Source organism: Phyllostomus hastatus, unplaced genomic scaffold (assembly GCF_019186645.2).
Source record: "Phyllostomus hastatus isolate PE091 unplaced genomic scaffold, TTU_PhHast_1.1 phas_scaffold_1066, whole genome shotgun sequence".
In the NCBI taxonomy this organism is placed as follows: Eukaryota; Metazoa; Chordata; class Mammalia; order Chiroptera; family Phyllostomidae; genus Phyllostomus; species Phyllostomus hastatus.
The window spans coordinates 23,817,717-23,844,519 of record NW_025334004.1 but is presented as its reverse complement, the minus strand read 5'-3'; the positions used below and the strand labels follow the sequence as shown (position 1 = coordinate 23,844,519).

The 26,803-nt window shown below is 48.7% G+C and overlaps 1 protein-coding gene across 20 annotated transcripts in view; it reads left to right on the top strand.

Moving 5' to 3' along the window:
- ABLIM1 (actin binding LIM protein 1) overlaps positions 1-26,803 on the top strand; it is a 265,106-nt gene that overhangs the window by 89,487 nt on the left and 148,816 nt on the right. Inside the window, exon 1 of one of the 20 annotated variants that reach the window (XM_045854026.1) lies at positions 18,868-19,503. The exons of the other annotated variants lie outside the window; for them this stretch is intronic. Coding sequence (XP_045709982.1) covers positions 19,488-19,503 — 16 coding nt within the window. The 5' untranslated portion in view covers positions 18,868-19,487. Of the gene's footprint in view, positions 1-18,867; positions 19,504-26,803 lie in introns of those variants that run through there. 20 annotated transcript variants of the gene reach the window in all.

Genomic DNA, 26,803 nt, shown 5'->3' with positions numbered 1-26,803 from the left:
AATTGCTTCAAATCAGTGTGTTAACAACCCAATCCTGCCCAGTTATGGGAAAGAGTGATTGTTCACCTGACTCCCCTCCTAGACTTGAACTGGCTCCTTGGCCCTCAGACAGCCCCGCTGACAGGAGCCCTAGAGCTGCTCAGGGCATCTGGTCAACCTGCTGCCCAACACAGGAGAGATGTGGGGGATCACGAGAGAGAGCTCTAAAGAGGAGGCTGGGGTATCTTGTCCAGACAGCACTGCTGGCCCCAGCTGGTCCTAAAAAAGGGACTTAGGTAGTTTTGAGGAAGGTGTGGTCAGGGGCAGAGGCCCCGCTTGCCAAGGTCTAAGGGAAGTATTGATTATGAATATTAAATAACAACATGCATATCAATATGAAAAGTGTGTGCTATGGCAGCACACACATCCACTAAATTTTAGCTCCAAGAAAAACAATAGGCCTGGCCAGGTAGCTCCGTTGGTTAGAGCATCATCTTGATACACAAAGGTTGTGGGTTTGATCCCCAGTCTGGCACATACAAGAATCCACCACTGAATGCACTCCCCGCCCTCCTTTCTCTCTCTCAAAACAGAAACAAGAAAATAATTTATTATTTTTTTAAAAATAATTATTTCTATTGTTTGCCTTCCTCTGCCGTGACACAATAGAGGTCCAGTTTTTGTGCCGCTGGGCCCAGGACTGTAAACACAGCACAGGAAGTGGGATGCCCAGGAAGTCACTCTGTGTGCTCAGAGCATCCTGTTTAGGACAGGTGCTTGGACGACGCGCACCCTCCTGCAGCCGTGCGTGTTCCTGTGCTAGCGAAGCTCCTGAGTACTCGGGAGCAGCTCCTGGCAGGACACTCGGGGTTATTTGGCAAAGGCCTCCTGCAGCTGCCAGAAAGACCTCAAGATGCTGCAGCTTCCTGTTGTTGTCTGGGGCTCAGCTCCCGTTTGAGCTGTGCGGGGCTCCGTTGCTTTTCCAAGTGCCCCTCGGTGTGTGTCTCCTTTGTCATGCTCAAGACAGCCCTGGGGAATGGATAGGGTAGGAGTGGGGTTTCCACATTTCAGAGCAAAAAAAAAGGAATTGGCAAGAAACTGGGACAGGAGATGAAGTAAATGTATCAGTGAACATAAAAAATAGTTTCTGTACATGGATGGAACTCTCTCTGATTTTGGGCGAGGACCGTTCTAGAACAACCCTCATTCACCGAGGGCCTGCTATGCCACGTGCTTTCTAATTTTCCCCATTTATTGTTCCTAATAACAAAGCAAGTAAAACTTGCTTTTAATTCTCCTTTTACAAATGAGGAAGCAGAGGCCTCGGCAGTTAAGAAACCTGCCAAAAGTCATACAGGTAGTGAGTGGGAAGGCTGGATTTGGACCCAGGTTGGCCTGACCCCCAAGTTCATGGTCTTAACCGTGATGCTGTATGGCCTCACCTAAGGACAAGTCATCTGTGAGACCTGCTGAGCATGGGCACATGTGCATTTGTAAATAGTAGTGCTAATTAAGCACTTTAGCTAATCGCATTTGAAAATTTGCTTATATAAAATAAATTGTTTCCTGGCCGATGTGGCTCAGTAGATTGAGTGCCAGCTTGTGAACTGAAAGGTCACCGGTTCAATTCCCAGTCAGGGCACCACAGGGGAGTTGGGGGCATGTGAGAGGCAACCAATTGATGTATCTCTGACACACTGATGTTTCTTTCCCTCTCTTTCTCCCTCCCTTCCCCTCTCTCTAAAAGTGAATAAATAAAATCTTTTAAAAGATAAAATAAAATAAATGGTTTGTGCCAGGAAAATAAGCAACCATTTCTTTTCCCTAGTTCATAAATGTAAGTATCTGCACAGGGTGTTCTCCTGGCCCAGCTTAGAGTAAGATTCTGAGTCTGTGTTTCTTTCTGTCCTTCTTAGCTTTCGATTCTAGTACAAATGAAAGAGCATATTTAGGGCAATGTCCTTCTTGACAAACAAACAAGAAGAAACTGGCACTGTTGTCAAAAGCCCTAAGGATATCTGGAAAGGGTTCAGTGATTATGTTGTCAGCTGAGTTCAAATCCCAAAGCAGAACGTCCTACACGAGGGACCAGGGACCCCAGGAGACTTGGCAGTGCCCTCCCTGGAAGGGCAGGGTGTATTCCTGAAGATAGAAGGGTGATGGTGCTCTCGTGCAAGCACCCGCTGTTCAGGACACCCCTCGGGGTTGTCTTCACCTGGGATGGTCTCCCGAGACCCAAGTACTCAGATTTACCATATAGCTGAGAGAACAAGAGAACCTCATGGGGTTTATACATTGTTGTTTCTTTTTAAAACGTTTATTTATTGATTTTTAGAGAGAGAGAGAGAGAGAGAGAGAGAGGAAAGAGAAAGAGAGAGAGAGGAAGGAGAAAGAGAGAGGGGAAAGAGAGATTGTTTTGTTGTTCCGCTTAGTTACACATTCATTTGTTGATTCTTGTACGTGCTCTGACTGAGGATCGAACCTGCAACCTTGGTGTATCGGGATGATGTTGAGCTATCCAGCCAGGGCTACATTGTTGTTTGAAGTTCAGTCAACCTGTTTTGTTGTATGTTCAGAACATGTAACACTGTAATCCTATAACTTTCCTTTTTATGTTCCTTTTTATCCCATTTGCTATCACGAATCCCAGCCCCGTAGATCAGACACGAATATCAAAGGGCCAGGAAGGTCTTGGACACTGTGGGCCAAAGGCCAAGATGGACTCTATTGTCCACGGTTTGGTGAGCCTGCTCCTCGAGACTCTATGGAGCTGCCCTATCACGTCTTCCTGGTGGTGTTGAGGGGCTATGGTGGGAAAACGCCTTTAACGCTTTGTAAACCTCAGACTCGGCGCGAAGGGTTTGACCCGGCCGTGAAGAGTGTGCATCCCGGGGAGATGTGGCACGGAGGGGTGTCTGGCTCTCCTGACTGGCGGCTTGGAGTGGTGGCTGTTCTGAGCACAGAGGAGTCACAGGGACCGGGGGCTCGCAGGGAGACGCACTCCCCTGGCCTCTGCTCCTCCAGCGTGCCAGGCCGCCATCACCACGTCCACTGTGCCGCCGGAACGTGGTCCTCAAAACAGGGGTGTCACTTTGACTCTTATCCTAGGGAGGATGGAGATGACAGGTGGCGGACAGTTCCTTCTAAGTCTGGGGAAGACAGAGGAGAGAGATTTGAGATGTCAGCTGTGCGGTCAAGCATTAGAGAGTTTGCATTTTTCTTTGACTTGTAGATGTCAGTAACCCCTATTCACTTCCCAAGGTTTCCTATGACACTCGTTTGATCACATTTCCCAGAAACGTAGTTTTAAGCCCTCGATGGCCAGGCCCTGTCTTTGTATCACGTGCATGAACCCACACCAGACTTCTCGGTCACCCTGGGCCCTCCCTGTACCTAGGTGCTGTGCTGCTGCCTAGCGCACCCCTCCCGGTTCCTCGAACAGCATTCAGCTGAAGCTTTTCCTCCTCTGGCCAGGCTCATCCCACATCCTGGCCCCCCTGCTCTGTGCTTCACAGCATCCTGCACACAGCGCTTTAGAGTGGCCTGTGGCTAAGCCCCTCTCAGTACACTGCCAGTTCCTCCCTGAGGGTCCAGAGGGGGTCATGTTTTTGTTCCATTGTGGTGGCCGGTGTGGAAATAGGCTGTAAGTGTGTGAGTTCATGAATGAGGGGATGTTTGCAGGAATCGAATCACTATGTTAGAATACAACGGACATAAAATTGTCTCCCTGTCTTCAAGTAGCCTGAGGCTTGGAGAAGCAGTGTGGTGTAGTGGGTGAACTCAGTACTGTGCGGTCAGACTACCCTACCAAGTTCAAGGTTCAGCACCGCCCTTTTTAGATGTGTCGCCAGAACACTTGACTTAGTAGCTCTGAGCCTCAGGTTCATCACATGTAAAATGCAGATGATACTGCCTACGTTGTGGTAATATAACGAGGACTAAAAGAAAGTATAAATGTAAAACAAGAAAATAAACTAGCATTTAGTAGGTTCTTGATAAATATTTCCCTCTTTTCCTCTTCTTCTCCCCACCCCAAACGTGCAAGAAGCTAAATACATGGTTAAGTAATAAATACACATCAGTTTTCCAAGGAAGAAAAGGTGACTTGGGCCTGGTATAGTGAGGGAGAGAGAAAGTAGGACTTGAGCTGGAAAACAGATCAGATTTACCCAAAATATGAGCTAAAGGAAAATGGCTCAATGATATGGGCACGGGCAGAAAAAAAGCAGAAGACGGGCATTTTTCATCCGGTCCCACTGCCTGCGTCTGCCGGGTCCAGCCTTGTTTTGTTTTGCTTCTTTGTTTGTATTTATTTATTTTTCAGGCCCAGAATGTGCACAGGTAACTGTTTTCCCAGGAAATGTTCCCATCCAATTTACTTACTTCCTTGGGTAACTGTATATGCTGAAATACCCCATTAGTTTTAATTAGGTGTGCTTAAAAGCTAATCTTATTTCAAGTCAGAGGGGAAGGCGGACTTAGTTTATTGTTTGGCATTGTTTTTATCCTGGCTTTAAAATTTTTGATTCTTAGTAAGAGCGGCTTACCTTCACAGAAACCCCTGATTTAGCACCATTTGATCCTACGGGTGCTGGGGTAGGACCCGGGGCTTATGATTCGAGACTCCTGTTTACTCAGTGCCTTGGCTGTGAGTCTGGAATGGCCCTGGGCTGGGGGATGCTGGCTGCCCAGGGGCAGGGGGCGGAGCCTGTGTGCAGTTCGTGGAGATGGAGAGGTACCCAGGAGAGTGGTGGCGCTTTCCCAAGGCTCCAACACAAGCCTTCACAAGGCTCCACACCCAGCATGCCTTGCACGGGTGTCCTACTCTCCACCTACGGACTGTATGCAGCCCAGGATGGCTATGAATGCGGCCCAATACAAAATCGTCAATTTACTTAAAATCTTTTTTTGGCTCATCCATTTTCATTAGTGTTTGTGTATTGAATGTGCGGCCCCTTAAGAGCTGTTACGACAGCTCTTCTTCTTCCAGTGTGGCCCAGAGACCCTGAAAGAGTGGACACCCCTGCTAGAGAAACCCTTCATAGGATCAGAGTTCATGGGACCTTCAAATTTAAATGTCTCCGAACTCTGCATGGCTTATGGGATGCATTAGAATTCTAGATGTTTCTTAAAGATAGAAACAAAAGTTCGATACCTTTCCACAGGGAGTGAGTGGGGAGTGGGAAACTGAGGCCCAGAAAAGTAAAATGACTTTTCTAAGCTCTCTCATATAAACTGGAGGTGGAATTTGTTGAAGAACTAGCCTTCTTTCTTCCTGTTTAACAAGGCAGAAGAGAAGACTGGAGGATTGTAAAAAAATGTTTGTTTTTAAGTGTGCGATTCAGCTCAGCTTGAATTTGCCTGTGAAACCTCTCCAGACCTTAGCTCCTTAGGGGCCTTCCGAACACCACACAGACACCCGCCCCAGACCTTTTCCTCCGCCCCGTTTGTCTGCACGGCTCTCCCTACCACGTAGTAAGTCTTTTTTTAAATGTTTATAGCAGCTTTACTTATAATATCCCATAACTGAAAACAACTCAAAGGTCCAACAAGTGAATGGATAAATGGAGTTCCATCCACAGGGTGTAATCCTATTCAATAAACAAGAGCAATGTGCCGATACACACCACGTGAATTACTCTCAAAACATTATGTTCAGCAGGACAGCAGTCTCAACGGGCTTGGTTTCTCCAGGGTATAGCACAGTGCGTGGTAAATAAAGGTACTTCATACTGTTTCAAAATTAAGATTATAATTCACATGCTGTAAAAATATACTACTTTCACACGTGCAGTCCTGTGGGGTTTTTAGTACATTCACAAAGCTGTACCACAACCATCACCACTGTGTAATTCTAAAGCGTTTTTATCACCCCTGGAAGCAGCCGTGAGCTCTCAGCAGTCACGCCCCAGCCCCTGGCGACTACTGATCTACTTTCTGTCCCTACGGATTTGCTTATTCTGGGCATTTCGTATAATTGGAATCACACAACATGTGGCCTTTTGAGACTGGCTTCTTTCACGGAGCATGATGTCGTTACGGTTCATCTGCGTCGTAGCATGTGTTACTACTCCGTTCCTTCTCATGGCTGAACACTGTCCCACTTCCTGGACAGACCTCATTCTGTGTCTCCTGCACCAGCCGATGGGCCTTCGGGTTGTTTCTGCTCTGCGGGCCGTATGAACAACGCTGCTCAGAGCTCTGCGTGGACTTCCGTTTCCAGTTCTCTTGGGTCTATACCCAGGAATGGGGTTGCCGGGTCATGTGGCAACTCTATGTTTCACTTTTGGAGGACCTTAAAAATCACTTCCCCGGCGACTACCTTATTTTGCATTAACATTGCACTTAATGCAATTTTAAATTAAGTCAAAGCTATTCCCCGAAAGTGAAATAACCAGTTTTCATTAAAATGAAAAATCCCAAATGTACATTCAGATCTATTTGCATCCTGTATCTTAATCTTCAAAATGCCTTATTTCCCTACAATGTAAAGGTCTGCAGACACGTTACGTAGAGGAAGGTACGACCTTTACTGAGACCTTGGTTAGCTGGTTTCTTCATTCCCGCTGCAGGTGCCTCATTATAGCCCCCAAGTCGTGTCTGGTTGCTGGGTAGAGATCTTTTCTCACCCACGTTCCAGAGCCACAGACAGTGACTGAAATGGATCAGAGGACCCGAGGTGTTCTGACCCACAGCACCCAGAAAAATCCAGCTCACAAGGGTTCACATCCAGTTCAGGGGACAGGGGAAAGTCTCAGGACATAAAGTGGGTCCCCACGGAGCGAAGATGGGCTTGCGGAGGAGAAGCGAATGACCGGGGCCGCCGCCAGGACCCAGCCCTCTCGTGTTCTGTCGCTCCTGCTCCAGATCATTCTGTAAGGTCATTGCTGACCTCACTAGAATATTTTGGGGTGTTTAACTTTTGCTCTCCTTGTAGAACAAAGCCCAGTTCTGTTTCATATCACTGTTTTCCCTGAAGTGCTATCATGTGATTCCAGTAGGTAGCTGGATATGTTCATCTGTTATCTTTTCCTCGGGCCAGACGCGTCCTTGAAGGGCACGGTCCAACCCTGTAACCACTTGGTCGCCAGCTCTGCTGCAGGGAAACTGACTACTTTAGTAAATAACTGCCGAATTGAGTTTTTGACATCATCAGTTGCTCCAACATTATCATTGATGGAAATACTCTGTGCTGTTACTTTGTGCAGTGATACTTTAAATGAGCTTGATCTAGTACATATCATGGTTCAATTGGTCTATTTGAAGAGTTCAAAGAGAATACAGGCAGCTACTTTCAACACATTTGTTGGTTAGTTTCTTTAGATACCCGGAGTGGCCTAACATTCATTTTCTATCTGTAGCAGCTAATGAAAAGATGCTAAACCCAACCAACATTTTGGAACTCGTGCTGCCTTTGGGGAGGGCCACATTCTGCTTGAAGGTTTCCTCTCTCTCTTTGGCTAAATGACAAGCCTTCCTTCCTTCAAACCGGTATATCAATTTCTCAATATCTCTGACTCCAGTCCCCTCCCACCTCCTTTCAGAGTTGTTTATGTATTTGTGCTATCTGCCCTACTGGAATGTAAACTTATTGAAGGCTTGACCAGGGCATCTTCGCCCTGTGTACCATTGGGAGCCCCCTAGATGTGAAGTTTTATGTTTTCCAGATGCTCAGTAAATATTTATAGTTAATGAATCAGCAGACATGTATTTCTCTTTACTCTTCCCTGATTTTGCCCATGTTGCTTTTAATTGTGTGATGTTATGGCTTAACGCTGTTTTGTGGCTTAGTTGCTTCTGTCTGTGTGCAAATTTAATAGCCGCTGAAGCATATTGGTGGATGCTTAGCACTCTTAGTGTGTTTTATTCGGGAAGGGAAAATATAGTGTACAATCCACATCCAAAACCAAGGAGAATTTAGGTTCTAAATATTTCCCTTCCTGTCTTCTCTCTAATTTTCCCAAACCCCAACACATCCAATATGTATGCAAAGTGTTTTTTTTTTTTATCTTGCTGGGGAATAGTGAGAAGGAAGGAAGGGAATCAAACCACCTTCTATGCCTCTTTCAAAAATATACCCAACTTGGTGCAGAGTGTATAGTACTAGCCCAAACTTTAGTTGAATTGCAGCAATGTATAACTGGTTAAAAATGTATAAGGAGAGCCCAGGTACATATGTAAATACGATGGAATATTATTATAAAATGACTCATTTCTATAGAGCTTGGTAAATGTCAGGAACCACATCCTTACCCATAAAGCATCACTGCAGGCTTAAAAGATGCCTGGGGGCATATCCGTCTCTGCGGCAGTTGTTAGTTCTGGCCTCTGTGACCTGTTAATTCAAGTGGACTCACTTACAGATTTTAAAGGAGGAAGCACTTTAGCACAGAGTGTGTGCAAGCAAATTCCATTGTGTCTGTGCAATCAAAAGATTTGATTAATTATTGATTCTCTTGAGAAAAAATAATGTGTTCTGTCTGGAAAGCATGGTGTTCTCTTTAGAATCTGCCTCTGCAATCTACAGTAGAAGACGACTATTTGAAAGGTATCAGCGGACAGAGACAGATTTTTTCCTTCTTTTTAAGCGTAAAAAATGAGTGACTGAGATTCTCTTCTGTGTGGTGCTTCCCCTCAGAAGAAGACCCTGAGACGAGAATTCAAGGGCACGTCATTTATTTGATCCCAGGAAGCACTGAGAAGGGGATGAAGCTGGTAACAGGTGAATTAGCAAGCCAGTTACCAGGGTGGGCCGCCCAAGCTCAAGGGACTGTGTACAGCAGGGGTATCCCAGCCAAGGAACCAGGAGGCGGGGGTATCTGTCTACCACCTGCCCCGTCTGCCCCTGGTGGGAAGCTGCTTCCAGCTGCATTCACTCGCTCATTGTGATGTTTCTAGTTAACCAGCTTGCTGCTCAGGCATCCTGGTGTCCGTGTGGAGGTGAATGCCAAGGAGATATGAACGATCGAAGGGGGAGGAACATACACACAGTACACAAGCACGCTGGGAGCTCTCCTAGGAACCCGGGAAATGCCGGACGGCCAGCCGGGCCTCAGGAAGCCTAGAATTCCGGGCCGCTCCAGGACCGCCAGGGCAGGGTTGGGGAATGTCCCATTGTCCTCCCTTCCAGTTGGCCTCCTCTGACACTCTACCCCTTGGAACTCTGGTATCTGCCTGTCTCTGCAAGACTGCCCCCAGGCTGGCCTGACTTGATCTTTTTAATATGTATAGGTCCCTGCCACCGACTGGGACTTTTCTCTGTGTCTTTTAGTGTAAAGTCCCAGGCACGAAAACCTAACTGGCCCAGCCCATCTTTTCCAAGATAGGATATGAATGATGATAGGATATAAAATATAAACCCTCTGCTCTGATGTATGGTCTCCTCCGGTCCCCCGAGTCTACTAACAATTCGGTCAGCCGTAGCCAAGGGGAGAAGTCATATGGCTCAGCGCCCACTCAGAAGAGGGGCAGATGGTGTCAGAAGAAGGATGGAGGGGACAAGGTACCCCCAAGGCCTACCGTTACACCTGGCCAAGACTCTGTGTTGATAAATAAGTCTTGTCACGAAGAATTCCAAGGCATTTTTATAAATGTGAAGGCTAAATAACTAGAAAGAAAAAATAAAACCCTCTGTAGCTATCCTTAGGACCAGCGTAACATCCTTTTTGCATTCAGCAACCTCTCTGGAGGAGAGATGCTATGGAAATCCTAGACATAAATAAATGAGCAACAATTTTGGCTCTTGCACTAAGAATCTGAATATAATCAATACAAAGGGAAAAGGGTGTCATCTCCCTTTTCTTAAAGAAACCCCGGAGATACAGTTGCCTTGTGATACCCTTTGCTCGCCCAAGTCCAAGGAACAGGAGTTGAAGCATGAAAGCAGTATCATCTCTCTAAGGCTTAGAGTCTAAGCAGAGATGAAGCGACCGGGTGACGTGATTCGAGACCGTCTGTGACATGTGTAGAGTGAGCACCCTGGACAGCCCGGCGCGCACCACTCGTCCTGCGGTGAAATCAGGGGCTGCAGCTCTCTCGTGCTTCTCTCCTGCCCACCTCCTGGTTTTCGTTGGTAAAATGTTGTTTTCTTCTTGTTCCCCACTTTCTTTGTTCCCAACATTGCCATTCTCTCCCATCCCCCTAAGGCGGCAGTTGAGATACCCATTTCATAGTTCATAGAATTCACGGCTTCTTACTTGTCCTTTTGCTACAATGGTTGCACGCCTGAGTTTATTTTGTCTTATCTCTTAATGGGCTAGATGTTGCTGTCATGATTTCCTATGGAGGGTTCGTGGTGTCGTATTCCTGAGCACCTTTTGGGTTGTGTGGTTTGCCATCGCCTTTACGTCTGATCAGCATTTGGGCTGGGTGTCAGGTTCCTGGGACACGTGCTTCCATTCCCTCAAGGCTTCCGGGTATGGCTGCACTGTCTTCTGTGCCTCAGGGTCGCCGTTCACGAGTCTGAAGTCAGCCTGAGTTTGTTTGTTTGTTTTCTTTTTACAGGTGGTAGATCTTTTCCGTCTGGATATATAGAGAGCATGGCGTCCTTTGGAATTCCAAAGCTTACGCTGGAACTTAGAGCTGGCATTCTGTATCCGATTTTGCCAAAGTACTATCTATCCCTACACTCTTTAAATCTACAAGTTGAAACCTATCTTCATTTCAGGGAAATTCACGTGTATTAGATCTTTGAGTACTTCTTCTGTCTCTTAGGTTCTTTGTGTCTAGGACATGAGTTATTTTGCGTTCCTTTTCTTTTTTTTTTTTCTCTCCTCGGTGTCTTTCATTATTTTAGGCCCTTCCCTCTGCATTCATTGAGATTATCTCAAACTTCGTTCCGTATTAGGGATTAGATCGTTCCTGTGTCTGTTCTGTTCTTAGATGTTTCAGTTATTACTATTGTAACCGTCTTGTTCTCGGCTTTTCTGTCTTATTTCGCTAACCTTCTTCTTCATCGCATTCTGTTGTGTCATTACCTCACCCCCGGACTCTTTGATTTCATCACTAACTGAGCATTCTGCGTCTCTGGCTCCTCCCTTTCACTGTAGTCACCGCACAGAAGCCCAAAAGACCCTGCGGACATGACAGTCAGAGCCTGAGACTCTCCCTGGGTCTTCCCACCTCGCTCACAGTAAAAGCCAAGGTTTTGCGATGAATGACCCTCAGGGCCCGACCCTCCTCACCTCTCTCAGCCACTCCTGCCCTCACATGCCTCGGCCCGTTGGCCTTCTCACTGCCTGGAGAAGACCCCAGGGGAGCTCCCACCTCAGGGTCTTCGCTCTGATTGTCACTCTGTCTCGGACCCTCTTGCCTCAGATACCCACACGGCTTCTTCTCCCCCTGCCTTCAGGTGTACTCGCCTGGCACCCCAGTCACTCACTTCGAACCACGCTCCTCCCCCAACGCTCTCTGTGCCCCCCTCCGCACGGACTCTTCTTCCCAGGGCCCATTTACCACTTTCTATCTGACTTTGTTGTAAAGTGATGAAGCAGTGAGCAACTGAATAATACCAGGCATCATTACCCTTCCTCGCACCCCTTCTTGGCGCCAGGCACTTTGATTTCATACAGAGTGTCTCTCATCCTCGCCCCATTCGGGGTCCACAGTTTACAGGGCCCAGCGCAAGAGAAAATGGGGGCGCCTTATTCGATCAAAGTGCAGGGATGAAGCACCATTAAAGGTGCTAAAATATAAAGTTGTCGTCCTAAATCATGTTTTAAATTATTAACATGATGGTTAAAATATTAACAAATTATTGCATGTTTACACTGTGCGGGGCCCTATTTAAATAAAATATAAAATTATTCAACTCACATGTAGGATCACTGAGATATTACACAGCGTATGTTTCAGAGATCGTAGGTACACACGTGTTTCATTCTCTACCACGTCCTTCCAACACTGTACCTTTGGCTTCCTGACGAGGGAGGAAGGAAGGACTGGCAGGAAAAGGGAAGTGGGTTTCCCTACCTTTTCCTTTCCTCTGTATCATCATTTTTAGTGGAAGTAGTTGGGTAATACAGGAAGTAGCGTGGGTGAGGGAAGGTATCATATACTTCCTCAGTTGTTCGTGTTTCCTGGAACACCGCTGGCTCCTTTGTGCATTCGAAGCAAACGTTCTGTTTGAAGGAGACGGACCTGTCATCACCCCTGTTTATTCAGTCGCAGGTGGAAAACCCTCACCTTTGAGTCTCCCTGAACTCCCACGCATCGTGGGTCCCCTGGAATTCTGTGCTCACGGGGCATCACAAACACTGTACGTGCATGGGCAGCAGGAATAACTTACAGCAGGACACACGTGTTGCACGTATCTTGTCCCCATTGTCCCATTGGCCTTCACATACAAGACACAAGTTCGAAGATAAAATTATTACAGATTTCAATGTGTCAACAGCGAAGCACTAAACCGAATGGAGGGCCCTTCCAAGCACCTGGCCCCGTGCAACCACACAGGGTGCTTGACCGTGAAGCCAGCCTTGTCCGCAACACAACCTCCCAAGTGGAACACACCGTTACCGTTCACAGATGAGACTGCTGAAACACACACCCAGGAAAAACAGACTGCCCCAGGGCCCCCAACCTGAGGCCAAGCCGGAATTCAGATGTTGCTCGTGCCTGACCTGGCTGCCTGTGGGGCCAGGTGGCAAATGGACTAACCACTAGGTGGGAGGTAAGACACTGGGCTTTTGACCTACTTCTAAGTAACTGTGTGACCTTGGATAAGTCTGCCTTAGGACTTTAGTTTCCATGTTACACGTGCATAAAATCAGTGCCCATTTTCTCATACAGGGTATAGTTTTTCACAAACCAGACTAGAGTTTCGTTTGCATGATCCCTTTTCTCTTTGTACAAAGAACTAGGAAAAGTCACTGAGGCATGTGGTGGTGACAATGACACCTTCCTGTGGAAGCAAACGCGGTAATGGCTATGCATGTGAATGCAGCCTTTGGCCTGTCCCTCAGATGATGGCTGAAGTGTCCGAGGAAAACGAGAGAGACCTTATTTTCTGGGAGAGTGCCGGGGCATAATCAGCGTTGTAAGGCTGAATGAGGAGAGCAAGTGAAGGCTTTGTAAACCTTGCAAAATGCTGGGACTGTCCCCAACCCCCAAAAAAATTTTTTTAAAGATTTTATTTATTTATTTTTAGAGAGGGAAGGGAGGGAGAAAGGGAGAGAGAGAAACATCAATGTGCGGTTGCTGGGGGTCATGGCCTGCAACCCAGGCATGTGCCCTGACTAGGAATCAAACCTGCGACACTTTGGTTTGCAGCCCACGCTCAATCCACTGAGCTATGCCAGCCAGGGCTCCCCCCGAAAAATTTAATTGTCCCTCTACATAGACCAGAGGAATGGTACTCCTTGAGAAGGATTAGTCACGATGGATGATTGGCACATGTCTTAGAAGACTTGATACGGGGGCCTAGGGACACCGCCTTCTCCTGTCCGGCCAGCAATGAGCCCAGCAGGCCAAGACGATGCTGTCCACCTGGCAGGCCTTTTATAAGAAGTCCAAGAACTAACGAAGGACGAGGAACCTGGAGAGAAGATTGTTTTGCATCGATATGGCAAAAATGCAACACTTCCAATGTGCCAGGTCCCTTGGAAATACTAATGAAGTCAATGTACTGAGTGCATCTTGACTCAAATAGTGAGTGTGTGTGGTTGGGGAAGGGGAAGGGGAGGCCCTTTCAGGACCTTGGGAGATGGGAAGGCTCAACAAAGCAAAAGGGGGGGGGGGCGTCTGTGGCTTTAAATTCTAATAAAGCAGACTCTGCTTGTGTGTTAAGTCTAATAATATTGCCTCATCCAGTTGTTACAAGGATTAAACGAGGCAATAAAGGTGAAGAGACTAGCGTGGTGGCTGACATGTAATGAGCCCTCTGTACGTGATGACAGAGTGGTAGTAAGAGGACTTCATAAAGCGGCTTCTTCGGCTTCCTTTCTCTCCAAGGTGAACTGTTTATTGGTTTGCATCTGAGCAAATGTTTTCAAGCAACCACTACATTGATTTATACACGTGACTGAATGTATTTTTAATTTGATTAAGTCAGGTTCTCAAATCAGTCTGTTTGACAATAAAAATGAGTACTTGTCTAATGTTTTGACTTACTATGGTAAGCTGGAGACATTAATTCCTTAGTAGTCATCAAATATTGCATTCCTTCTTTGTGTCTATTATTATGTGATAGAGATATTCACACGTGATACCTTCCTCCAGAGAGCCCACAATCTCTTGCAAAAATAGATGTGCACACCGTTCATTGCTGTATCTTCTTAGCCTTCATTAGTTCTTGGCCTTTTCAAGGTCAGTAAATAGCATCATCATCTTGGCCTGTTGGGCTCATCCTTGGCGGGGCAGTAAAGAACATCGGTGACATTTAAATGCCAGAAGGATGGGTGTGTTGTGAGGGAAGGCACGGCATTTCTAGATGACAGAAAGTGACCATTTTTCTATTCTGATAACTGTATTTCTACATAGAAAATATTTTAAAAGGATAAAGCTAATAGTACACTTTTAAAAAATGGCCTTTTCCAAAATCTTTCAGAGCTATTTCTGTACTTATGAACTTCTCCTGTACCTGAAATTAGGCTAAAGTTGGTGGAACTTTCGTTACTATCGAAAGTTTCTTTGAATGCTGATTAATAGGTTCCAATATACTTGTAAGAAAACGGCTTGTTTTATGTGCTATACTTTCCAACCTTAAGTGGGTTATTTATAGGGAACATTCAATGTACCTCGGTAAAGTTTTGTCATTCTCTCAAGCTGCAACCTATTACTCAGAAGTGACTTCTGAGAAGGACCATGGTGGAGTTTTGGACACAAATCTAAAATAATTCTATTATATTTTAGGAACTCATGGAAAAGAACTTTGCTGGACATTGATTCTGTGCAATTCATGTGGAAAAAATCCTAAGAATTCTCGGTTCAGGACCAGAGAGTTAGCAGGATCAAGCGGGCTCAGACATTTCACTTTGTCCCAGACTGCAGGCAACTCGGGAACCATCACTTCCAGTAAACTTCAGTAAGACCGCAGTGACTGTCAGGATGTTTGTAAATCTCACGTTCATTCACCTCCTGTTTCTCGGGCCAGTGGTCCTCAGTCACTTAAGCCGGCTGCAGTGCACACTTCGTCTCCAGAGACTCCGAGGCATCAGACCTTGGCTGGGGGCCAGGGGTCTGCACTGAAAGCCCCCCTAGCGTTTCCATCCCTGGAGGTCTGCAGACTGTGCTCTGGGGAGTCCAGAGGAGGGTGAAACCATTCTTGCCTTCGCAGAGCTCACAGCCTAGTTGTGGACCCGAAGCTGTTGCTACAGGAGGATAAACCAGTCGGCCCTCGCCGCTTAACCTGCTGTTTGTGAGATGTGTGTGGCTGTCATTTTATTCTCTTACCCAGAGAAATATTTAGATAGACTAAAAGCGTAGACGCTTCCTGGGCCTGTTAGAAACTGGACATGCGCACACCGACACAACTCAGTGTGGAGGGAGGAGGTGATGTCACTGGAGACAGATCATGGTGGACTTTGGAACTGATAGTCAGGGTTAAGACTAACCACACCACTGCTAAGGCTCACCCTCCTCAGCATGGCCTTCCGTGCTCCCCGTGACCACCACCCCGGCTTTAGCTTGACCTCCTCCCTGTATGCCAGGAACAATGAGCTGCTTGATGCCGTCTCATCCCATGACATCCACTCGGAGTGATCATCCCCCCTTTCTAGCTCGGCAGCCCTACTCATCCTCCCCTGCTGGAGGCCTCTCCTGGCTTCCTGTCGGGCTCCGCGCCTTCCTAATTTCCTTCTTCTGTCTTAGCCCCTTCCTAATTTCCTTGAGAATATTTGCACGTATGCATTCCCTGCACTTGATGGTAAGCCAGTCCAGGGCACTGCTTTCTTCTTGTTTTATTTTTAAAGAATAGATTTTTTCAAAAAGATTGTATTTACTTAGTTTTAGAGGTGGGGGAAGGAAAGAGAAAGAGAGGGACAGAAACTTTTGCTTCTCTCACGCTCCCCACTGGGTACCTGGCCCGCAACCCAGGCACATGCCCCGACTGGGACCAGAACCAGCAACCTTCCAGTCCTCAGGCCAGCGCTCAGTCAGCTGAGCCACACCAGCCAGGCCTCTTCTTGTTTTTTAAGCTGCCAACCCAGAACTTGGCATATAGTGGATGCTCCACAAATGTCCCCGTGAGATTGATCTATGTAAAGATTAAACAGAAAGCAAACAAGGAACTCATTCTTGAGTTTGCTTTTAGCTGACTTCTGCTGGAAAGGATGTGGAGGGCTGTTTTGCCAATGAGTCCAAAGGTGTGGAAGGATGATACCCGGAAACCTGGGGTCCTTGGCCCAGAGGGGGATCCCGAACTTGCTGCCCTACAGGTGCACAAGCAGTAGGCCATCCCTGGCTCCGGGGAAGAGGCAGAGCCCCGAGGAAGTGGGCTCCGTCAGGTTGCTTGTTTTCAGGTTGTAACGTTTCTCTCTTCCTTGGCAGGGCTTCCAGTGAAATGACGTACTCTTGGAGTCTCGCCAAGAGTGGCTGTATGCTCACCGAGCTTTTCTCTCTGACAAAATGGTTTCTGTCCTCAGGTCACTTGTGGACAACCATTGCTTCATCTTGTGAGTGACTGAAAAGGCGTGAGTCAGCTTGGGAAATAAAACAACAAGTAAATCAGGAGTCGGTGTTTGTATTATGGTTTTATCTCATCCGAGTGGAATGAGATTAAGTTCTTTGGAAATCCTCTCTAAGAAATAAGAATGAAGTGTCCTGCCATCTTATGAACTGTAAATTTCTCCTTGTTTCTTTGATTTATGGCGCTGGGCCCCATGTAGCTTTAACTGTAAAGTAGGAAATATCTACGCTGCTTCTGAAGGCTCTGAACCATTCGGCCCCAGGCGAGGAGACGCAAACAATTTGGTTTTACTCTCCCGCATTCCAAAAATAACTTCAGTAATACCCTCTTTGGTTATCTTGAAAGTGCAGAGTGGATGCTTTTATCCTAAAGTAGCAGTGTCTGATTGTCGGGGGAACTTTAGCCAGATGACTGTTATTTAGCAACTAAACGCTGGTGACTCATTCACTCTGACTGTGGCACAGGAAAATTCTTTCCATGGAAAACACAGGAGGGGGGAAACCTCGCCGAGCCTCTATGTAGTATTTTCCTTTAGAAAAGGCTGCTCTAGAAATGAATAGGCACCAGCTGTTACTCCGCCTGCTTAGGCTCCAGAGCTGCCAGAGGGCCTTGGTAAACCAGGGGTTCTGGTAATTGAGCCACAAAGGTACACAGGTAGATGCAGAATTGTACTAAGGAGCCTGTTTAGTTAATACACTTAAATCTCAGGATGCAAAATCGCCATCCCGAGTGAAAGAGAGATTGAACTAATCTCATGTGTGATTGGGTTCGGGGTAGAAACCTAATGGCATTTTACTGTCACATTCCATTAGTGACAGAGGGAGAGGGAGGGAGGGAGGGAGAGAAGGGAGGCTGGAACACTGTCCCCTTGGCTTTGAGCTGAATGACACGACCTCCTTGGAGAGAAGTGCCTAAGTGAGGTGCTAATCTATATATGCAGCAAAAAAATACAGTCAAATCAATTTACCCTCTAGGCTCACAGAACCAAACTCACTCGGGCTCTCTGCGGTTAATTTTGCTGGTCAGCACCTCCTAAGGGCTCTGAGGGTGATTAGGAGTGGGAGCAGCCGACAAGTGCTGTTTCGGCCGTGAAGATTTGGGCATGGGAAGGGCTGGCCCCCTCCGTACCCCTCGCCCTGCCCATCCCTCTGGGCAGGAGGCTGGCTGTGTTGCTGTCAGGCTTGGCTCCCGCTTATGAATGGGGGGTAGAGAGGCTGCGTGAAGGCTCTCCAGTGCTTCTGGCCCAGCTGGCTGCTGCCTTCGGAAAAAAACACGGCCCCGCAGGGCTGCAGGGGAGGCAGGGAGTCGTGTGGGTGAAGTATGTGTCATAGCAAAGACGACCCAGGGGTTGGAGTGGACTTAGCCCTTCCTTACAAGCTGAGACACCCAAGCTATTAATAGTAAAGCCCTGAGTCACAGATGTAGGAATGTCACAGCTGCTTGAGAACTGCTACTGTTACCCATCAGAAAACCCCAGTAAAGGTCTGGCCGGGGCCCCTGCCAATGTAATTTCAGCCATACACACAACCTCCAAGTCAAAGATGAGGCAGGTGGATTGACTTCATTCTTTTCTGTTACCCTGGCTCTCTAAGCCCCAACACGTTACAATATTTGCAGTAAACACAGGCTAATACTGGCTGCGCGTTGTGGTTGGGAAAGATGTGTTGGCCATCTGCTGCTCTTCCGAGCGGTGCTGCGTCTGTCTTTTTGTCTCTGGCTCATCACATTGTCCCCACACGGTGGATGTATATGATGTGTGGTGGGGACAGAACAAACCGGCTGGGGTCTGCGCGCTGGGGAGGCAGGTGGTGCAGCGGGGTGGGCGTCGGCGTCCAGGACCCGGCAGTCCCCTGCTCTCAGGAGAGCGACCTGTGACCCTGTGGGTGGGACAGCAGAAGTCTTGTCGGAGCCACTGCTGCTGCTGCTGCTGAGGTCAGGCTCAGGCTGGGGAGGGGTGGCGGCGTGACCGCCCCTCCCTTGGTAGCTAGGGTTCCTTCCGCACATATACGCACCCAGGGGGTTTGCCTAAAATCCCAGATGAAGCAGAGAGAAGGTGGGGGTCAGAATCCTACCCAACTGGGTAAGTCAGACTTTCACTTTGATCTGAGCGAGGAATTGAATCCTGAAAAGATCCCCTCCCCGGCTGTCTCTCCGCGTCCCAGTCCCCACCCCACCGCCGGCCCCGCCCCCGTGCAGGTGAACGGGGGCGGGGAGCAGCCGGCCAAACCGAAAGCCATTATTTATTTTTCATTACAGCTGAGCCGCCAGGACCTTAGAAGTTGAAGAAAAATGCACTTAAAGGAGCCACTAGCATCACATTTCGACTGAGGCTCATTTTTATTTCTTCAGTGTGTCTGGAAGAGGCTGTAGAGAGAATGAAAGCAGCAGCAATAGGAAGCTAACAAGCTAACAATTGACTGGTTTTCCTGATCCGAACAGTCGCCGGCTGGTTCTGGCCCCGGCTCTTCTGGCAATCATTTATCAGACCCGGGGCGGGGCAGGGGCTCGGGCTCGGGGGCATTTCGTCGCCCGTGTTCCCGGGGCCTCGCGCGAGGAATGCAAGGTGGTGTCAATGACCAGAGATTAGGGCAGTGGAATTTTGCATTTGTCACAGCGGCAGCTGTAGCGAGTGGTTTCGACCTAAGGGCAGAGTCCCCGAGCAGGGCGCGGCCACCGCTCGGTGGCGATCGCTGGGGCGGGCACCGGAGCTCGGCCCTCGGAGCTGGGGGCGGGATTTTAGAAAGAAGTCCCGGACTTGGCGAGTGGATGCCCGGGCTTTTCCTCGCAGCCTCTGCAGCCGCCCATCTGCCTGCCCGGGCGCACTCGCACTCCTAGACTTCATTCCTCTTTCCTTCAGTGCTGCTCGCCAGAGGACCCGGTTGCCATGGTGAAGGAGAAAGGTAATTATAAATATCGATCACTGTGCATGGTTGCAGAAGTTGGTGCCGCGGGGCTCGGCTACCTAATGGGCGATGATCAATGGAAAGCCAGGCAGACATGTTCTTGGTGCGAGAATCACTGTATTGTGAAGCCTCGCTTGCCGTGGACCGAGGCTTCATTAAGAACATTTAGTTTAGCCACCGCGTCTGAAACGCATCCTATTTCTGGAGCGTTTGCACAGCTGAGCCTGCTGGTTGTGTGCCTGTTTGAATTGTTATTGCATTTGGAATTTCTGGTTGTGTTTGAGACTTGCCTATCTGCCTTCATCCTAGCCTTCAGTCCCTACCCCCACCCCCTGCCCGCTCATCCCCACCCAAATCAATGAGTTCATTAGCATGTGTAAGGAAGGGGCCCTGCTGCTAGGTTTGTGCTGTTGGGGACCCACGGAGCCTGGGGAGGACCGGCCGAAAGGACAAGGGACTGTTTTCAAGGTGTCAGGTGTGCTGCTTTAATAACCTGGCATTTCACTCCTAATCACTCATCCAAGCATCATCTGAAAGGGTGCGGTAGCGTCTAAGGTGGCAAATTTGGACGCCAGATCGCCTCTGGAGGAGCACGTCGGTGAGGAGAGAGGGCGGGGCGCTCTGCACAGGTGCACAGTATCTGTGCCCTGGGCGTGGTCCTGAAATGTAGGTGAAATCTTTCCGAATTGAGTTACAGTTTAAATGATTATTTCCTCCAGGAAAGGCAAAGAACACAGCAACGCTTGGTTTTAATTGTCAAAGTAACATACAAACCCATCTCCTGTGAAGAAAGTGAAATGTTCCAGGAAAATAAAGAGAACTGAAAGCTCTTCACCCCTACCAGTGGGCCCCCATCCCCCCCCCCCCAGGCAAGGTTGTTACCATGTGCATCTTTGTAGACAGGACAGGGGTGGGTGGGTGGATGGATAGATAGAAGTATGAAAATGGGATTATTTTAGGATCACTTTTTCTGAGACTTAATTTTTTCCTCTTGCAGTATGTCTTAGGGACCTTCACCATATGATTTTATAATGTGAGTGACCAGCCTTTACTTTGGCTGTTTCTAAGCTCAGTTTTATTCTGCCACATTTTCCTAGGGCGGGACATAGCTTTCTCCATGGACAGGGCTGTGGGCTCCTTTAGGGCTGTCTTGAACCATTTCAATGATTTATCTTTGTCTCCTTTCTCTGAAAGCCCCTCCAGGGAATAGCTTTCAGGTGAACACACTGAACTCAAACTGATCCTTGCTGCTGGCAACTCCGTTCGGTTGTGCTGTACTAGCGGGTGGACGAAGGATAGGGACATGCGGGTGAACAGTGGCTACACCTTAGGACAAAGAGAGCATGGTTCTGCTCCCTCCATTCTGCTCTCCAGCATCTTTACCAATCACTTGCTTTCGCTGTGGTCTTTCCCTGAGGAAGTGACAACTGAGTGAAATGATTTGGTGCCTAACAAGGTGCTTGTGATAATGTTTCCTCTCCCGTTCGGGTGCTTCCAGAAACCCTCAGGGTAACAAATACAGATGTTGGCATTTAATAAAGGTCAGGGCTCTTCATTTCTACCCTGCCCCGCCCCCCACTAGAACGAGCTGGTCCTGACCTGTGTTGCTAATGGATTTGAGTTTGTTTTTCCAATAGGAGTAAGTTGTGAGTGATGGGGAAGAGGAGTCCAGTCCCCGCGGGGCCCGGAAGCCCCAGCCTTGCTGTGTGGTGTACGCCTTATCGATCAGCAGTCCCCAAGCAGCAGCTCTCCTTGAAGCCCTCGCAGACTTCTGAAGTCTCAGGTTGCCCGGGTTCAGGGAGCCTGGGCTCAGTTTTGCCTTACAACTCGGTAGCCACTTTCTAACTGGAACACTCTGGACGGGCCACCCAGAGGTCCCATACTAGCATTATCTTAGCCACCGATTAGAGGCTGTTGCTTTTTTATTTCGAGGCCTGTGTGCGTCCACGCTGCTGCCTCCCAGCGCTCTGATCGCAGCGGCCTCAGCCAACAGGAGAGAAAGGCAGGGTTTTGTTTTTGTTTTTGTTTTTGTTTCTGTTTTTGGCAGATACACAAGAGCTGCCATGGAAAGAAAGGAACCTCATCATAGCTTTTACAGTGAGAAGGGCACCGGGGGGCGTGTGGTACAGACGTGCCTCCTAGAGGTGAGGAGACAGGGGTTCAGGAAGGGGAAGTAAACCGCTCAGGGACACACAGGAGGAGATACTGGACCCGGTGCTCCTCCCGTGCTCCAGCGAAGGTGCCCGTGCATCATCGACTGCACACGCCAGGGGTGGTGACGTCCCCTGGCCCCGCCACTCGGTGGGGAGCCCCGGAGAAGCAGCACTGTACCTCCATCTCTGACTTCCTGTGCACAGCCTAGGGTCTGCCCCGTCGCGTGGCCTCACGCAGCTGAAACCAGGTTGGCCTGTCCTCAGAGCTGGCGCTAGAACCTGTGTCTTCTCGATGCTGAGACCTTCCCAGTCCTCTCCTTTTCCTCTTGCTCCAGAGAAGCCTGGCCCCTTCCTCCAGGCGCTGGCGCGGGTCGCCCTCAAGCAGGCTCCAATGAGGGCAGCATCCGTCCTGAGCGTGTGGAAGGACCCGCCCAGACCCGTGTTGTGCTCACCGGCGAAACGTGCTGTCACTCACACTGCTGGTGCCGTCGTTTTCTCTCCTGGACAGAGTGTCCGCATAGCTGTCTGGTGTGGGGTTAACGCCGACTGCAGGGGAAGCCTGCTGGCGGGTCACATCTCGGCTCGTGTGGGGTGGCATTGGCTGACATCTTTGACCCTCGTCACCTTGTGTGCTCCTAACCAGGCACCCGGTCGCTTCCAGTGGCCAACACTTATCGATCAGGAATCTTGATGAAATGGTTGCTTCTCAGATGTGCTCAAGGGCACCGTGTCCTTGCTGGATCCTGTAACAAAGAAGCAGGAGAGATTTTTTGTGGGTTTATCCGTCAATAGCTATCTTCCTGCATACACTCTCAGCAGCCTAAGCCTCAGAGGTCCACTCTACTCATTTAAAAGCTGTAATTGTCTCATTTCATGTGTTCCAGGGCAACTTTAAAAAACTTACACTGAAGGGATTTATTATCTCTTTTTGTTAGAGGAAACAAAAATAAATACTAGAGACTAAGTTATATAAACACTCACCTAATTTAAATAATAAAGATGCTTTTGGCTTATAAGCCATGTGAGAGAAGAAGAATTCAGTAGTGAGGGAGACACATCAAGGTGAATAGTTTTACCTTTGGGTACTTCATGGTTTGTTTTGTTTTGTCTCCTGGAAGCTTTCTGCCACTGTTGGATGGTCCAACTTGCTTTTAGGGTAGAGTGGGGCCCAATAAAACTCATTCCAGTCCACCCTCAAAGAAGACATGTTCCAGGCCCCGGCTGGCATAGCTCAGTGGATTGAGCACAGGCTGTGAACCAAAGCATCTCAGGTTCGATTCCCAGTCAGGACACATGCCTGGGTTGCAGGCCATGGCCCCCAGCAACCGCACATTGATGTCTCTCTCTCTCTCTCTCTCTCTCTCTCTCTCTCTCTCTTTCTCCCTCCCTTCCCTCTCTAAAAAATAAATTAAAAAAAAAGTTAAAACAAAAAAAGAAGACGTGTTCCCCCTCCACCTGACGTTCAGGTGCACGGGACATACACACACACACACACGGCAGTCTTGGTTCTTGGCGGCTTCTGAGAGCAGTGGTGTGCTGTGTCACCAACGTGTCCTACAGACCGGCACCAAAGTAATCCTCTTAGGACTTCGATGTCATCATATTTCCAGCTCAAAAACCTAAATGAGTGACAAGGGTAAAGTTCAAGGCTTCCTGCTAATTAGCGAGGGTTCTCCCCGAGTTCTTAAATTACCTCCTCCCCATGCCTCTCTAAGCCAATCTTGTTTTTTTTTTTAAATGTTATTTTTAAATCTGCTGGTTATTGAATACATACTAAGGGGCAGGCTTTGTGTTGAGAGCTTTACAGACATGGCCTCTAGTCTTTAACCCACGAAGGTGGCTGTATTACTCTCTCTCTTTTTTGAAGATTTTATTTATTTATTTTTAGGGAGAGGGGAAGGAAGGGAGAAAGAGAGGGCGAGAAACATGGATCACTTGCCTCTCTCACATCCCCTGACTGGGGACTGACCCTGCAACCCAGGCATGTGCCCCGACCCGGAATCAAACCTGTGACCTCTCACTGCAGGATGATGCCCAACCAACTGAACCACGCCTGTTGGGCATATTCCTCCCTTTTAAGAGATAAGAAGAAGAGGCTCACGGGAGTTGAGAAACTCTCCAGAACTCACTTCACTAGAAACGAGAAGAGCTGATTTTCTAACCGAGCCTGTCCAGCTCCAAAACCCATGCTAATTGTACCTGTGCCACCCCCCCACCCCACCCCCCATTTTCCTGTTTGAGTAATCATGGAGGGTTTTTCCCTCTCTAACCTCGGTCATGGTGTCCCTCCGGCCTCGTGAGAAATATATATTCCTCTTTCCTGTGCTTTTCAGAGACCTAACGCAAGTCTTGCTTCCTTATAATGCTCGTCCCAGGCCCATCCCTTCTGCACATTCCTCTGGAGTTACTCCGCGCACCTAAGCAAACAGCAGAGAAATTAAACAACACCTCAGTCACCTGTGCGGCTTAAGAAAGCGCGCTGTCTCCCCTCCAGCATCTGTTGACTCAATGCATGGTCTTGTAAAGCAACCTTTGGAGGTGTGGAGTGTCGTGGCCTCTATGGGGATCCCCTCCCCCAATCCCATCCCTTCCAAAACTCACACCCACACAGACACGACCCAGTCGGGCGTGTGCGCGCCACCTAAGGTGATGGAAGCCGGTTTCTGTTCTATCCTGGGGGAGCCTGAGGACAGTAGGTCTTTCTGCGCGGTGTGACAGCCCCTCCCACGCCCCAGCCGCATTTCAGAGCCCCTGGTCCGTGCGTGGCAGCCACCCCTGGAGTCGGTTTTCCGGCCCTGCCCCACAGGTTGAGCTCAACGCCCCACCCCTACCTGCTCCTGGAATACTCTAGGTTCTTCATTTTTTCCTTAACCTGCAAAGCCCTGAGCTTTTCAAGGGGACACCAACGACAAGGACATGTTTTAACTAATGTCCAAATGGCAGCTACTCATTAAAGGAGGCGCCCTGATGCTCCAGGCTTCGCAATAAGTTGTTTTTGATCAGCAGTGGCTGGTGCCCAATGTCATAACAACTTCCTTGCCCCCTGCTGCTTACTCACTGATGTCAAAAATGTGTACCCAGAAAGAAAAAAAAAGACTTCATTTCCACAGAGGTAAGGCTGAATGTGTAAATTAATCGAGAGAAGGAGCACATAGACTTTAAATGTACCCAAAACTCTTGAGAGCAATGTTTGATGAGGAGTGAACTCCAGGACATGGAGACCAGGAGCGGCTCCCGGACTTTGGGAGGAGGCCCTGCCTCTTACCTCTCCAGTCACCTGCCCTGGTGACCAGGAAGGAAGAAGCAACCCGTGCTGCCTCACTGCAACCCTCTTTTAAAGAACAAATTGGCCTTTCCATGTTCTTGCACAAAAAAATATCCTAAGGGAGACTTACCCTCCCTAGAGGGATATCCTGGCATCACTTTGAGGAGGGGACCCTCTGTGTCATCATTTTTCACAGCCCTGGGGGCCGGGAAGGAGGATCCTGATTGCTTGGCTGTCATCTGCCCAGGTCAGAATGCTGAGTGTTTTCCTGAGCCAGTGCTAGAGAGCCAGAGGGCTTTCCAGAAGGTCCGAGAGCAGTGAGCAGTGCAGGGTTTCTTCCCATTGTGGCTGGACCCAGTCTGGGTGCACCGCAGTGCCAACCAGCCCAGCTTCCTATTTCACTGTGTGTGGGTCTGAGGGTGACTCACACCGAGAGGCCTGTTTATCCCGAACTGGCAGGAGCTGTGAATTCAAGGGCAAACAGTGGGAAGGATGAATGTTTGTATGCATGACCTCTTTTCTCCGACACATTGTATCTGCGTTCACACTAACATGATTGATGCCATTATGGCCCAGTGTGCCCTGGGGGACACCGGGGTGAGTGTGTGTCCCATTGCCATCGAACAGGCTGACTTGCTTGGCTACTTGGGCTTAACCGTGAGGAAGCTGGCTTTCTTCATACTTCCGGGGACATTAGCCTGCTGGGTGGTGGTTCAGTCAGAAGGCATCGGAACCACGCGGAGGGCTTGCGAGAACTTGGATTTCTGAGCCCTGCTCCCGGAGTTTCTGGCTCAGTCGGGCTGGGGAGGGGCCCGAGGTTTTGCATTTCTAGCAATCAGTCCCTGGTGATGTTGATGCTTCTGGCCCAGGGGCCACACTTTGACCCTGTCCGCATACTCCCTGGTCTCTGGGGGTAAAGTGATCATCCCTCCAGGCCAATGAGTGAGAACTTTGATATAAACAGCCTCTCCATTCCCTTTCGCTAACCTGATCTTGCTTACGGTGCACAGATGCCTAAGCAAAGGCAAAGGGCGTCCTGCTCACTCTGACTCCTGCGCAGCATTGAGTGAGGCCAGAGTCCACAATGAAACAGACCTGTGAGGTCCGAACGGCCAAGGCACTGCTGTGGGTATACGACCCCGGGTGTGCAGAGGGTGGGCAGGGCAGGTGCAGGAGGGAGTTGCAAGGCACCTTTTCCTGGGAATGAGTCAGGGCTCAGCTTGGCGTGGAGAAGGCAGCACCCATTTGGAGTCAAAGCATGGGTGAGTATCGCTCCTAATTCTTGCAGGGTTAGGTGAGCATCTTTATTTGAGTTCACAGAGCCCTTTGGAATCATTTTATGAAAGAGAATCGAATCTTGGCTGGTGTGGCTCAGTGAACCAAGTGCCAACCTCTGAACCTGAAAGTCACCAGTTCGATTCCCAGTCAGGTCACACGCCTGAGTTGTGGGCCAGATCCCCAGTAGGGGGCGCTCGAGAGACAACAGATCAACGTTCCTCGCACACATCGACGTTTCCCTCCCTCTAAATAAATAAATAAATAAATAAAACCTCTACAAAAGAGAGAGAATAGGTATCATGGCTCACTAACTCCACAACTGTGTCTTTACTTTTTGGGAAGCTAAAATATATTATTAAAACCTGAAGTGTTTTTTCCACTCCCACTCTGTCCAGTCTGTGTTCTAGCTGTCTATATTCTTTCTGTTCTTGTTCATTGTCTGGAACGCTGGGAAGGGAGGAGTTTCAGAAACATTAGGAAAAGCAGGGAATGATAGGAAAAGGTAGCGAGGTTACTTTACGGCAGAGGGTCTGATGAGAAAAGGGAGAGGTGTCTGTGCACCTCGGAGAATCGGCAGGGCTGCGGGCTCCCAGGCCCACGG